We start from the raw sequence: 15,877 nt of genomic DNA on the forward strand, positions 1-15,877 counted from the left end.
CCACCTTTATGTCAATCACGTCTATGCCTGGCTGTGTGTCAAGCACGTCTATGCCCGGCTGCGTGTCAAGCACGTCTATGCCCGGCTGCGTGTCAAGCACGTCTATGCCAGGCTGCGTGTCCAGCGCCGTCTATGTCCACCTTTATGTCAATCACGTCTATGCTCGGCTGCGTGTCAAGCACGTCTATGCCCGGCTGCGTGCCAAGCACGTCTATGCCCGGCTGCGTGTCAAGCACGTCTATGCCGGGCTGCGTGTCAAGCCCGTCTATGTCCACCTTTATGTCAATCACGTCTATGCCCGGCTGCGTGTCAAGCATGTCTATGCCCGGCTGCGTGTCAAGCATGTCTATGCCCGGCTGCGTGTCAAGCACGTCTATGCCGGGCTGCGTGTCAAGCCCGTCTATGTCCACCTTTATGTCAATCACGTCTATGCCTGGCTGTGTGTCAAGCACGTCTATGCCCGGCTGCGTGTCAAGCACGTCTATGCCCGGCTGCGTGTCAAGCACGTCTATGCCAGGCTGCGTGTCAAGCCCGTCTACGTCCACCTTTATGTCAATCACGTCTATGCTCGGCTGCGTGTCAAGCACGTCTATGCCTGGCTGCGTGTCAAGCACGTCTATGCCCGGCTGCGTGTCAAGCACGTCTATGCCGGGCTGCGTGTCAAGCCCGTCTATGTCCACCTTTATGTCAATCACGTCTATGCCCGGCTGCGTGTCAAGCACGTCTATGCCCGGCTGCGTGTCAAGCATGTCTATGCCCGGCTGCGTGTCAAGCACGTCTATGCCGGGCTGCGTGTCAAGCCCGTCTATGTCCACCTTTATGTCAATCACGTCTATGCCTGGCTGTGTGTCAAGCACGTCTATGCCCGGCTGCGTGTCAAGCACGTCTATGCCCGGCTGCGTGTCAAGCACGTCTATGCCAGGCTGTGTGTCCAGCCCGTCTATGTCCACCTTTATGTCAATCACGTCTATGCTCGGCTGCGTGTCAAGCACGTCTATGCCCGGCTGCGTGTCAAGCACGTCTATGCCCGGCTTTATGTCAATCACGTCTATGTCAATCAGTAACTATATATATAGCAATATGCAGCAGGTTAGATTAGATCCAGGGTGATATCCGATCGCCACATTTGGGGTCAAGAAGGAATTTTTTGCCCTCCGAGGTGTAACTCTCTGGGGGGTTTTTCGCCTTCTTCTGGATCTTTGGGTCCGGTGGCTCTCACTTCAGGACAATGGTGGACTGTTCATAATGACCGCAGCAAGGTCTGTGATCTCCACCGGCCTGACCTGAGAGTCATTGTGACTGTTGCTTATTCTATAAAAGGACCGGTAATATTTAATTACAATGTTGCTTATTGCTTCTCCAATAAAGAAAAATTCCTAAAAAAATCCATTGCAGTGTTGGTCTTTTGTCTGTATTTCTTCTGTACAGTCACCATGATGAGAACGATCACTGCCACTTAATACTTCAGAGCTAGAGCTGGGCTGAGCTACTGATTCTGTATATAATAAAGCGTATCAGCCGCCACATACATGACGACAGCAGTTGGGAGACAGGAACTATAGGGGGTCCATATATCGAGAACATATGACTCCACCTATAGCGACATCAGCTCCTGTCTCAGGGTACATTACAAGTGTTATGGGGTTCAGTCTCTGTAATGGGGCTCAAACATTGTCTGTGCCCCCACTTCTACCCAACATACTGCCTGAAGAACGACTGAAGATCGAGTCACCAAGAGCAGCCGAGTACAGAAGACACAACAGGGGTCTTGTATAAAGATAGGTCACAGACTAAAGAGATGTTGGTCATTGGTAGTGCAACAAGTAGCTATGGGGAACTTAGAACTTGTAAGGGAATGCTGCTAAGCAATGAGCAGTATTAGCAGACAGCGGATCGTAGTTACTAAGAGGATATCTTATGCCAGTCTAAGGAAAGGAGATTGTTAGAGAGGACTCATTAGTTTTCTTATTATGGAACCCCTTTATGTACATCCCTGGCTGTAGCCCAGTCCCCTCGCCCCCTACCACATTACCTCTTGTTTCGATATTTGCAGTTCGCGTTCCAAGTGTTCTTTTTCTTTTTGCCAAGATAACTCCTGTTGAAGTTTTCCATCCTCCAGAGCATTAATAGCCTCTTGCAGCTTAAGCAGAGCAGAGTTTGCTTCATCCTTCTGCTCTGTGATCTCTTCCAGTTTGATGCTCAGGTTATGGATTGCCTCCTGGTGCTGTGTACTTATCCGGGACCGCTCATCCTGGTATTCCTGGTTCTGAAAGAGATTTTTTTTTTTATAGAAGCATGTGTAGCAAATTTAAGAGCACTGTCGGCAATACAACTATGATGTACATTATCTCTTAGTCTAGTGCTTGTGCTAAAATGAGACTTCATCTCTATCTTTCATATAGACATGTCATGTTTAACCACTCACAACTATAGAGCACTGTACATGGGGATCTGCAGCATACACATAATTAAAGTATAGGGTTATTACAAATTATTTCCTGATTTGAAGCCCTCATAACTCACTTTTAATAACCGCTACATAAATTTTATATAAATGGAAACAGAAATTCAAAAGGTTTTGATGCACAACATCAAAAAAGTTTTCAGAGGTGATCGATGTGCCCCTTTGTCACTCGTCACACATCGAGTCAGTAGTCAAGTTCCTGACATACACGTTGTAGCGTATCACGACTGACTGATGCAATGGCTTCGGTGATGTGTACTCGCGAATCATGTGGTAAGAGGGATAATATAGACTAACATTCCTCTAGGGAGAAAAACATCACAAGGCATGAGGTCCGGGGAACATGGAAGCCACGGAAGAAGTTCACTATATTGTCACCTCTACATATTCCATTCGTTTGGTAGTTGTCTATTGAGCTCCCTTCTGACATCATTGTAAAAATGGAGGAGTGCCCCATCTTCTTGGAAGATGAATCCGGGGATTTCCTGTTCCGGCTGCAGCAGAAGCCATATCTGTAGCGTCCAGGTACGAAATCCCCTGGATTGTTTCCTCATGGAGAAAGAAGGGTCCATACACTTTCCTACAGGGTATAGAACAAAACACATTCGCCTTGGGGGAGTAGCGCATATACTCCACATAGGCAGGTGGGTTTTCCCTTCTTCACATTTTGACATTACGTTTGTTGCCTGAAAGGTGGAAGGTGGCTTCATCACTAAACACTCCATGAAACCATCGCTTTCCATTACAGTTGACATACTCTCACAGGAAGAAGGTCGTCTCGCCTTGCCGTCCGTCTTCAGGGCCGGTGATAACTGCAGTTGGTAGGGATAACATCACAAAATATTGTGCAGAATCTTCCACACAATCGGCTGCGGGACGTCCAATTCTGTGCTCGCTCTAACGGTGGATTTCTGAGGACTTCGTGTGAAACTCGCAGACACGCTCCACTGTTTCCACGTTTATTGGTGGACGGACGATTTTCACTTACAGATGCAACCTTTTTTTCCTTAAAACTGGAGTACCGCTTATGAACAGTGTTCCCACTGGGGGGAACTTCACCAAACTTTGTTCGAAAATGACTGCACATTAATAATAGACTGGTGGACGTCAAAATCAAGGACACAAAACAATCTCCTGATCTCATTGGCAGCCATTTTCTCTCACATCCTCCTAGCGACGGCCACGGACGGCTGAATAACAAAACTTTTTAAGCCCCACTTAGCAAAACTGTCTTACAGTAAGTCGGTCCTTGCTCAAAGCAACCAATCACAGTGCAGCTTTTATTTTACCTCAGCAGCTTGCGAAAGAAGAGCCGCGCTGAGATTGGTTGCTATGGGCAACAAGGACCGTCTCATTTTAGACAGTTTCTGTTTTAATGGATAATAAATTTATGTATCCAAGTGTCATTAGACATGAGTTATGGGGGCTTCAAATTAAGATCACCTGTAATAGGCCTGTTGTAGTACACACAATGGGGTTGTTACATGGATGTGTAAATTCTGTATAGACAGAAAATGGGGATTGTTTATCCATTTTCTGTCATTTGAAAGTCGAGCTCCAATCTAATCCGAGGGCTACTTGCATCTGTACATTAAAAAATAATGGCATCTTGTTAGGATGGGCCATCGCGTTATGGGGGCACAGTCCCCTGCACAACCAGATACCAAACAGGGTTGCTGTGCCGGGACAACTTAGGAGATGCGGCACACTATGCCAGTGCTGCCCCTTGATTCTCAGGATGGGTGCGGGTCTCAGAGGTTGGAACCCCACTAATCCCACAGAGCCTAGCCTTATGCCATCACTTTGTAAGAAGGAAAAAACCCTTTAACTTCACGTTTTATAAAAGAGGACCCACATGAAACGTTGTTTGGAACCCCTTAGGCTAACTTCACACAGGCGAGTGCGATATTGGCCCACGAATCACGGCCCAATATTGCGCTCACCAATAGGTAAATTTGCCATGGATGTGAAGCATTTTTATATCAAAAACGTCTCGCATAACTCTGGGGAAGTAGCAATCCTCTGCCGCGGCTGATAGCAGAGTTTCCCCCATTGTTTTAATTAAGGAAACCTCGCATCACACTGCATACACCTAGCACGTGGTACGATGCTGCCGCCAGCCACATTGAAATCAATAGGATACACGATGCAAGGGCATGCCAAAAGATAGGGCTGCAGAGACCTTATATCTCCTGTATAGAATTAGATATGTATAGCTGGTATAAGCTATATAGCTCCTGTATATTTTCCAGCAGGATAGTGCTCAGCCGCGCACACAAGGAGGTCACAAAAATGCCTCCACAATATTGCCACCCTTCCGTGGCTGCCCGGTCACCAGATTAATATATAGGACTATCTGGGACGCCAACTTCGACAGCCAACGGGTTTAGATGATCTAGAGACTCAGTAACAGCAAATCTGGAGTGATATGCCGCAGGATCCCAGATGGAACTTGTATACCTCCATGCCCACCTGTATCACATATTGTAGAGGCGGTACAACGGGGTAGTAGGGCCACCATGCCTGCCCGTATCACATCTCATATTCAAGCTAGAGGTGGTACAACCCGGGTACTAGAGCCTCAATACCCACCTGCATCACATCTTGTATGCAACCTAGAGGCAGTACAGATACTGAAGCCCCCATGCCCTACTATATCATATCTTGTATCCAAGCTAGAGGTGGTAATGCAGGGTTACTGGAGCCTTCATGCCCGCATGAATCACACCTTGCATTCAAGCTGGAGGTGGTACTGCAGGGTACTGGAGCATCCACGCCTATCTGTATCACATCTTGAATCCAATCTAGAGGCAGTACAACAGGATACTGGAGTCTCCATGCCCAACTGTATCACATCTTGTATCCAAGGTAGAGGCGGTACAGCAGAGTACTAGAGCCTCTATGGCACCCGTAACTCATCTTGAATCCAAGCTAGAGGTGGTACAACATGGCACTAGTGCCTCCATGCCTGTCATATCTCATCTTGTATCCAAGCTAGAGGCAGTACAACAGGGTACTAGAGCTTCCATGCGAACTTGTATCACATCTTGTATCCAAGCTAGAGCCGGTACAACAGGGTACTAGAACCTCTATGCTGCCAGTATCACATATTGTATCCAAGCTATAGGTGATACAACAGGATACTGGAGCCTCTATGACTGGCCGTATCAAATCTTGTATCCAAGCTACAGGCGGTACAACAGGGTACTAGAGCCTCTATGGCAACCGTATCTCATCTTGAATTCAAGCTAGAGCTGGTACAACAAGGTACTAGAGCCTCTATGGCACCCGTATCTCATCTTGAATCCAAGCTAGAGGTGGTACAACAGGGTACTAGTGCCTCCATGCCTGTCATATCACATTTTGTATCCAAGCTAGAAGTAGTACAACAGGGTACTAGAGCTTCCATGCCCACTTGTATCACATCTTGTATCCAAGCTAGAGCCAGTACAACAGGGTACTAGAACCTCCATGCTGCCTGTATCACATATTGTATCCAAGCTAAAGGTGATACAACAGGATACTGGAGCCTCTATGACTGGCCGTATCAAATCTTGTATCCAAGCTACAGGCGGTACAACAGGGTACTAGAACTTCTATGGCAACTGTATCCCATCTTGAATTCAAGTTAGAAGAGGTACAACAGGGTACTAGAGGCGCCATGCCCGTCATATCACATCTTATATCAAAGCTTGAGGCGGTACAACAGGGTACTAGAGCCTTCATGCTGCCCATATCACATCTTATATCCAAGCTAGAGGCAGTACAAACAGGGTACTAGAGCCTCAATGCCCACCTGTATCACATCTTGTATCCAAGTTAGAGGACGTACAACAGGGTACTAGATCCTCCATGCCTGCCCGTAACATATCTTGTATCCAAGCTAGAGGCATCAGGTACTAGAGTCTCCATTTAAGGGTCAGTTTTCCACAATAAATTCTCCTTTTGCTCTGATATTGTAATCACTTATTTATATCAATGTTACAATTACACAGAGAAATTTTCATCCGATTCCAACAACTTCTTCTAGGGGAGGGATATTTTTACAATGAGTATTTATACAGCCATGTAGGAGTCATTCCTCTACGCCGGTAGCAAGTCCCGATAAATGGGGAGGGTTAGGTAAAGACCTGGTGACCTACCCTGTAAAAACCTCGCCTTGGAAACTCTATGAAAGAGCTCTCAAATAATTCAAATATGGTATCCGATGGCAGGCCCCCCAGGCCAAAGGATTCTCTAAATGCGACTGGGGAAGAGTGAGGTGTGAGTACAAGTAGTCAGGGTTTTCCTCATGACGCAACTGTGGGAAAGCCCTCGGGAAGCCCAGCTGCTGATGCATTTCATGACGAAAGGAAACTACTGCGCTGTACCAAAGCTCACATACTAGCAACATGGAATGTAAGGCTTGAGGGACAGTGAGGAGGGAAAGCCTCATGCGATCTGGAGCTTTATGTACATGATGGATGGATGATATGTCACTCTCTATGGAGCCCCATGGGATCTGGGAGCTTTATGTACATGATGGATGGATGATATGTCACTCTCTATGGAGCCTCATGGGATCTGGAGCTTTATGTACATGATGGATGGATGATATGTCACTCTCTATGGAGCCTCATGGGATCTGGGAGCTTTATGTACATGATGGATGGATGATATGTCACCTTCTATGGAGCCTCATGGGATCTGGGAGCTTTATGTACATGATGGATGGATGATATGTGACTCTCTATGGAGCCTCATGGGATCTGGAGCTTTATGTACATGATGGATGGATGATATGTCACCCTCTATGGAGCCTCATGGGATCTGGGAGCTTTATGTACATGATGGATGGATGATATGTCACTCTCTATGGAGCCTCATGGGATCTGGAGCTTTATGTACATGATGGATGGATGATATGTCACCCTCTATGGAGCCTCATGGGATCTGGGAGCTTTATGTACATGATGGATGGATGATATGTCACCCTCTATGGAGGAGGTTTTCTGGTTTACCATGATATGTTACAAAGGTCATTACTGGGTCAGATGAGATGGCACAGAGTGAGTTCTGCCCATTGATGGACTGGTTGGTAGCAGCAAATGATTGGCTGTAGAAAAATAGCGGGAAATGCCTGTGGTTGTCAGGCAGAATCTGGTGGCCTGACAGTGGCTGGTGATTGGTCCAGAGAAACAAGCTGGAAGGAGCAACAGTGTGATATGGAGGTGCAGAGATGTGGGCCATCATCATCTGGAAAGGAAGTAGCATGCAGCATCCAGGTGACCGCTCCCTGTTCCTGTCAGCTCCCCTCACAATTCCTGTCAGCTCCCCTCACAATTCCTGTCAGCTCCCCTCACAATTCCTGTCACAGCTTCAGATCATCTGTGAAGATGGAGGACCTTCTACAGCAGCTGATTGTCAGCAAGGATTAAGTGGACAGTGAGGAATAGCTGAGGAGATGTCTGGAATCCCCTGTGCTGCAGCTTAGGACTTGTCAGCAGCGCCGGCCAGGAGGAGCTGCAGAGGACATTGTGTGAACACTTGTATCAGAGGAGGACTTCTCAGTAGAGAACCACCAGTGAAGCGAACACAGGGGCTGCCTTTACCTTCATCCGTTTGGAGGCGACTGAAACCTGGCAGCGGGAACAGTGCCCAGCAGATGCCAACACCAGCAGGAACAGTGCCTCCAGATGCCAATACCAGCAGGAACAGTGCCACCAGATGACAACACCAAGTCCTGTACTGCTGTGCGTGCAGGGTACGGGTAAAGCTCTACAAGATGGCGACGGCCCCTCTGCCAAGTCCTGTGCTGCTGTAATGGCAGGGTACAGGTGAAGCTCTACAAGTGGTGAGACCCCCGGTAACTGGGTGGTACCCCTGGTTACTGGCACCTGTGTATAGAAGGATTTAGCTTGTGTACCAGTTGGGAGCGATTTCGCACTGCGGTTTTTGTGTTCGGTTTTTTGGCGGGCCGGAGCCAGGAGCGGGTCCATTATGGGGAAGACATGTGAATCTTTCCATTGTACTTTCTGCTCCTGGCTTTGGCTCACAAGGTGCTGGGCATGGGGGCCGTCGTGTGAGCACCCCCTAAGGTAGATTTGTCAGTTTTAAATGTGTTAGTGTTAACCCTTACTAGGCTGTAAAGAAAGGGCTAGTCAGGGGATGAGGGGGAAGGTATGTCTGCTTAACAATTGTGTTTTATTAATGGTATCATCTCTGACCTGAAACTGAGCTCTGGGGTGACTGGGCGCTGCGCTGAGGTGACTGGGCGCTGAGGTGACTGAGCGCTGAGGTGACTGAGCTCTGGGGTGACTGGCCGCTGCGCTGAGGTGACTGAGCGCTGAGGTGACTGAGCGCTGAGGTGACTGAGCGCTGAGGTGACTGAGCGCTGGGGTGACTGAGCGCTGGGGTGACTGAGCTCTGGGGTGACTGAGCTCTGGGGTGACTGTGCTCTGGGGTGACTGTGCTCTGAGGTGACTGTGCGCTGAGGTGACTGTGCTCTGAGGTGACTGTGCTCTGAGGTGACTGTGCTCTGGGGTGACTGAGCGCTGCGCTGAGGTAGCTGAGCTCTGAGGTGACTGAGCGCTGCGGTGACTGAGCGCTGCAGGAGACTGTTCTAAGGTAACTGTCCACAGTTAGCTCTGAAGTAACCACCGCTTGGTATCTGTCAGCTGTGAGATAACTGGCCACTGTATGCAGACTGTCAGCTCTGAGATAACCACTGTATGCAGTCTGTGGTTGAGGCGGCTGCTGCTGTTAATCAGATTTGGTTTATAGTTAATTGTTATTTTATAACTGTTAGTTTCATATAAAGAATCAGAATCTAATGATGACCGGAGGAACAGAGATGGTTAATAATGGTTACCGGGATTTTGGTGTTGCCTCGGTGTAACTAGTTAGGTGGTTGTTAGACATCCTTGTGGCACCTCACTACCTCGGTGTAACTAGTTAGGTGGTTGTAGACATCCTTGGGGTGCCTCACTACCTCGGTGTAACTAGTTAGGTGGTTGTCAGACATCCTTGTGGCGCCTCACTACCTCGGTGTAACTAGTTAGGTGGTTGTAGACATCCTTGGGGTGCCTCACTACCTCGGTGTAACTAGTTAGGTGGTTGTCAGACATCCTTGTGGCGCCTCACTACCTCAGTGTATCTAGTTAGGTGGTTGTTAGACATCCTTGGGGCTCCTCACTACCTCGGTGTAACTAGTTAGGTGGTTGTCAGACATCCTTGTGGCTCCTCACTACCTCAGTGTATCTAGTTAGGTGGTTGTAGACATCCTTGGGGCTCCTCACTACCTCGGTGTAACTATTTAGGTGGTTGTCAGACATCCTTGTGGCGCCTCACTACCTCGGTGTAACTAGTTAGGTGGTTGTCAGACATCCTTGTGGCGCCTCACTACCTCGGTATAACTAGTTAAGTGGTTGTCAGACATCCTTGTGGCGCCTCACTACCTCGGTGTAACTAGTTAGGTGGTTGTTAGACATCCTTGGGGCTCCTCACTACCTCGGCGTAATTAGTTAGGTGGTTGTCAGACATCCTTGTGGCTCCTCACTATCTCAGTATAACTAGTCAGTTGGTGGTTAGACATCCTTGGGGCTCCTCACCACCTGGATGTGTTCTTACATTTATGGGATCGAGGTAATGGAGCGGTGTGGGTACTGCCATGAGGGCTCATATTGGGCCGGTCTCATGCATTTATGGTTGTTTTAGTCAGAAATCAGTACAAATTCCTTGCATCCAGGAAATAGAGAGTTTCCTGCAATAGGGCAAGACTCCAGTGAGGCTCTCATATTATAAGTAGGCCCGGCTCATTAAAGAAGGCTCCCGGTACGGCCTATATGTGCATGAGTTAAAGGGACTCAGCTGTGAAGGGGTTAATAAGTAAATTTCAGTTATTTATGATCCTGAGGTAGTTAAATTGCTAAGCACACAGCTGAGGGCAGAGTTGCCGGTCATTTTGATACCCCCTCCCCCTTTTTTTCAATTTGAGGTTGTCCCCTCTAAGGGTGATGCCACAGACGGAGTCTATCTCCTCCCGGTTATTTATCATCTATCTTACCCCAAGCAGTTGTCTCTGAATGCTGAGGGGCTTCTGAGCTGCTGGCAGTAAGATATGCATCATGTGACTATATTGGCTTTATTATGGCCCTTCGGTCATGTGATGCATTATTCGGATAACTTCTTATTGGTTGGGGTGGTAATTCTTTGGGTTTCCGGTTTGGCGTTACTGATGGGATCTAAGGATCCTACTATTATTTAGGACTATCCTCATTTTTAGAGTAGGTGGGAGGAAGGAATCTCCTGATGCGGGTGTAATACACTACTTAGATGATTGTTGTTTATGGGGCATCAGGGTAATGAGGGGTGCACAAGTTTTAGAGGGCATGTGGTCAGGATGGAGGATTTTGGGGTGCCGCTGGCGAACGGAAAAAATGGTATGTCCCTGTACTCGGTTGGAATTTTTAGGTATTCAATTGATAGCATTGCGATGTTTTTTCTAATTTCCAATGTCAGGGGTGTGTAATTTATAAGTTTAATTAGTCAGACATTATGTATGAAGGATGATTACATGGACTGAGTTACAGCAGTTAGCAGGCGGTCCTGTTCGGCTTCACAGGTGATTATTATTGGTCGCAGGTATTCCCGCAGGTTATGTGTGGTGATGTGCGGCTGGAAGGCCCATACATCGCATGCGCAGATGTCAAGGGAGCTAAAGCAGGATCTAGTGCTATGGTTGGTATCTGTGACTTTAATGGTCAGTCAGCTTGGTGATGGGAGTTTGTGGAAGCGGAGGAGTTATCATTAGTGGATAATGGTTATGGAGAGATTGTTGGTCAGAGCCGGGCGGCAGGAGTTAGTTCGTATACTAGTCAGATTATGTCTAACATATAACCTCTTATTGAGGGTTAGGGATGGTCGGTGTGAGATTAATGCAGCTGTTATTTCATAGTCTTATTTGCTGATGCAGCAATTCAGGGAAGAAGAGTCCAACATTTAGGATGCAGCTCATATAGCTCAGTCTGGAAGGTATTGTCGGGTATGGCTTTCTTTCAAAGATGGTATAACCTCGTACCTATTAATTCTGTTTTTCAGGTAGAGCGATTGATCAGGGGCTGTAAGGCAGTAGTGTACGCCGCTGATCAGGGGCTGTAAGGCAGTAGTGTACGCCGCTGATCAGGGGCTGTAAGGCAGTAGTGTATGCCGCTGATCAGGGGCTGTAAGGCAGTAGTGTATGCCGCTGATCAGGGGCTGTAAGGCAGTAGTGTATGCCGCTGATCAGGGGCTGTAAGGTAGTAGTGTATGCCGCTGATCAGGGGCTGTAAAGCAGTAGTGTATGCCGCTGATCAACGCTCTGCTATAGCATTTAGCTTACTAGGGAAGTTGGTAAAAGTATTGCCTGAAGTGTGTAGATCGGCATATGAGGTCCAGCTGTTTAGATGTGACTTAAGGATGTGTCCAACCATGGGAGCTTTATAATAATTAAAGACAAAATGGGTAAAGCGGCGTGGATTCGCTTGTTTGCTCATTTTCATGAGAATATATGCCTGGTTAGGAATTTGCAGGTGTTGATGTGTCTGTGCCCGCAAGCACCAGGTTCTTTGTTGATCCATGTACCCTGTTTCCCTGGAGATAAAACCTGCCCCGGAAATAAACCCTAGCAGGATTTTTCAGGATTTTGAGGATGCTTGAACTTTAAGCCCTATTCCAAAAATAAGCCCCAGTTCCAGTTAATAAAAAAAAAAAGTCAATGTAAATAGTGTCCAGGCAGCTATACATGGCAAAAGTAAGATCTTATGGAGCAATTAGTAGAAGACCCTGTCTTGTTTTCGGGGAGGCAGGGATGATGGCCAGTCATCATCTCGCTTTTAATGTATAATGGTGCTTTAAACTGTTTACAGGTGCGGTTTTATTGAAGAAAAAGGTAGACAGATGGGGCTTATATCGGTTTAAGTTGTACATGCGCCTGAATAATATGGTGTACTAATTCTTCTTTCATTCTAGGAATTAAGAAAAGTATTGTGTGGATTGTTGGACCCTCCTTTGTGTACTGGGTTTGGAGAACGGCAGCGGATCACTGCTATTCCAAAAATTTGGGATTGTACAGATCACGGTTTGACATTTTTGTGCGGTAATAGATGTATGAGGTGGAGTGGATTAATGGCTGAACTGATCTATAAAGAGTCACGTGGGCTTAGAGAGTCATGTGGGCTTGGAAAGTCACGTGGGCATAGAGGGTCACGTGGGCCCGGTCCAGATGTTTTATTTTTACACTTAAGGGTTAATGACATAGAAGAGAACACATTGATGTGTCATGGGACATTGAAAGGGAGATGTGGAGCATTAAACAAGGTTCCGGATACAGTGATAGTTTTTTCAGATATTGTTCCTCGATTCTTATGGTCATTGCCGAGGTCTGTATATAGCGAGAGAATTCAGAGAAGGGTTAACTAGGTGGTAGAGAGCTCCATGCCAGGAGTGGATTTTTATCTTTTTAGCTATGCTAATATGGAAGGTTTTGTTCCAGGCTTCCATAGGAATGATCTGGTAAACTTGGCAGAGATTGAGTTGGATATTTTTAATATGGATTTGTGTAGATGATTGAGGAGGCTGCGGGTGTTGGGGGGGGCATGTCATTAGTGGATGCCATGGCCTGGTGGGGAATTGTTGCCCGCATTAGGCGGGTGGGCAGGTAAACTTGGGGAGAGTTTGGTGGTGGTAAACTCGTGTCTGTAAGAGAGTTTACATGAACTGTTATGGTTATTGATTGGTTAATAAACTTGGGTCTGTAAAACAGGGTTTACAGGAAGTGTTATGGTTATTATTGGTTACATTTCTCCCCAATGTTTGTAACCCCGTTAATAAACACCGCGGCCTTCTTTATCCAATATTGGTGTCTGTGTCGGTTATTTATAAGAGTTTGGTAAGGTTTTAATAAAGCGTAAGATCCCATGTAAGGCTTGAGGGACAGTTAGGAGGGAAAGCCTCATGGGATCTGGGAGCTTTATGTACATGATGGATGGATGATATGTCACCATCTATGGAGCCTCATGGGATCTGGAGCTTTATGTACATGATGGATGGATGATATGTCACCTTCTATGGAGCCTCATGGGATCTGGAGCTTTATGTACATGATGGATGGATGATATGTCACCCTCTATGGAGCCTCATGGGATCTGGGAGCTTTATGTACATGATGGATGGATGATATGTCACCTTCTATGGAGAAGGTTTTCTGGTTAACTATGATATGTTACAAAGGTCATTACTGGGTCAGATGAGATGGCACAGAGTGAGTTCTGCCCAGTGATGGACTGGTTGGCAGCAGCAAATGATTGGCTGTAGAAAAATGGCGGATAATGCCTGTGGTTGTCAGGCAGAATCTGGTGGCCTGACAGTGGCTGGTGATTGGCCCAGAGGAACAAGCTGGAAGGAGCAACAGTGTGATATGGAGGTGCAGAGATGTGAGCCATCATCATCTGGAAAGGAAGCAGCATGTCGCCCTCCCTCCCTTAGGTTTGTCGCGGTGTAGTTAATGGGGGATTGTCGCCCGCATTAGGCGGGTGGGCAGGTAAACTTGGGGAGAGTTTGGTGGTGGTAAACTCATGTCTGTAAGACAGAGTTTACATGAACTGTTATGGTTATTGATTGTTTTACAGGCCCAAGTTAATTAACCAGAGTTTACAGCAAGTGTTATGGTTATTATTGGTTATATTTCTCCCCAATGTTTGTAACCCTGTTAATAAACACCGCGGCCTTCTTTATCCAATATTGGTGTCTGTGTCGGTTATTTATAAGAGTTTGGTAAGGTTTTAATAAAGCGTAAGATCGCATGAGCACCAATGGGCATGTATGTTGTGTTTTTTTTTTCTTCTCTAAACAAGGACCAAGAAGTTACTTGATGTGATCGTTCCTCTCCATAGGCAGACTGTACAACTCCCTGTACACATGGGGAGACTTATTGCCAAACAAAGAAAATATTTTCTGTGCTTGTAGAAACAAGCAAATCAGTTGACGATGGAATCTATTAGTTAATTATAAAGGAATTGTGTCTTTTGTTTGTTTTTTTCCCCTTCTTTCTAGTGGAAAAATGCTCAAATCTATTGCTGTGTGTTTCAGGTGCGCTGTTTGAGAGATTATGGTGAATTTGAAATTGATGATGGCACAACTATCCTTCTAAAGAAAAACAGCCAAGTAAGTAGTCTCAGCTTTCTTGCTTAAAGGGCTTCTGTTAGCAAAACCCCTTCTTTTTAGCTCTACTCTGCATCCCTGTACATTCTAACCTGTTGAAAGAAAACTGTTAAACAAACAAACAAAAAAAAACTAAGTTAACTTACCTAATCCTGTAGTATTTATTCCCTCCCTTGTCTACCTGCCGCGTGAGGGGTCCTCTCCCATTGGCACCTGTGCGCCGACCTGGCCGCGTCTAACCTCTGACGTCCTCGTCAAAAAACAAGTTGCTGTAAGCTAGCTCAATACGTATTAGTTCTGATTACTTTAAATTTAGGGCTTCTTCATATGAGCAGATTTGTGTGCACAATACACGGTGACTAGAACATAATGGATGCGTTCTTTCCCATTTTTGTGTGCAAAAAAATAGAACATGTTCTACTTTGTGCGCATTTGAGCATCAAAGGGCCCCATCGAAGTCTTTGGGGGGATTCACAAAGGAATGTGTGAAATACACCAGAAAGCTGTAGAGAAAGAACACATCTTGACCTCATAAATAGCTTTTTCAATCATATGAATCCTGCGTGCGCAAGAAAGTACAGTACAATGTGCCGACACGTGTGCAAATCAAACTCGTTAATGGCACAGCAAACTTGTTGTGCTGAAGCATGCGCATTTATGTATATGCTTTGTCTGAAGGAGCCCTTAATTTCGAGTTTTGGGCAAGAAGTGTGTCCTTTTGAGTTTGGTTTATGTAATTACAGACTTGGATTCAATACCTGTGAGATATGCAGTTATAGCTTTCCAACAATCAGTTCCATTGGAACGGTCTTCAGTGTAGGTGATCTGATAACTAAGTTACTGCGTGTGATCATCCTGTGCCCCATACATAGAAAGGCATTACCCTGTTGGTTATTTGGTTGCTATGAGCAGCCATGATGTTTGTATATTAGCTTTATGTATGAAGGGCTCTAGTTACAAACTGAAGCCACACTAGCGTGCTGGACTCGTAACTCGACTGATATGGGTGGTGAGAAACGGACCCCTTTGACTTATGTGGGCTGCCATTATGATGGAAAAATAGTGTTGCATGCAGTAGTCTTCCTGAGAATGGTGAATGCTGCAATGGAGGTTTGTGAAGGAACCTCCAGCGTAGCTGTGAACATAGCCGAAACTAACTTCCAACTTTTAACCTTAAACAACATCTTGGTCAGAATGAGGAGACCCCATCATGATTTGTAGCTTTGGGCTCACTGT

At 46.3% G+C, this 15,877-nt stretch overlaps 1 protein-coding gene across 1 annotated transcript in view; it reads right to left on the minus strand.

Annotated features, from left to right (window-relative positions):
- LOC136620142 (uncharacterized) overlaps window positions 1–3,219 on the minus strand; it is a 20,798-nt gene extending 17,579 nt beyond the window's left edge. The window contains exons 1-2 of the mRNA XM_066594858.1: window positions 3,142–3,219; window positions 2,033–2,266 (exon numbers count right to left, since the gene is read on the minus strand). Of these exons, the coding sequence (XP_066450955.1) occupies window positions 2,033–2,266; window positions 3,142–3,219 (312 nt within the window). The remainder of the gene's footprint in view (window positions 1–2,032; window positions 2,267–3,141) is intronic.
- Window positions 3,220–15,877: the final 12,658 nt, after the last annotated feature.

This window comes from Eleutherodactylus coqui, chromosome 3, assembly GCF_035609145.1.
Source record: "Eleutherodactylus coqui strain aEleCoq1 chromosome 3, aEleCoq1.hap1, whole genome shotgun sequence".
Lineage (NCBI taxonomy): Eukaryota > Metazoa > Chordata > Amphibia > Anura > Eleutherodactylidae > Eleutherodactylus > Eleutherodactylus coqui.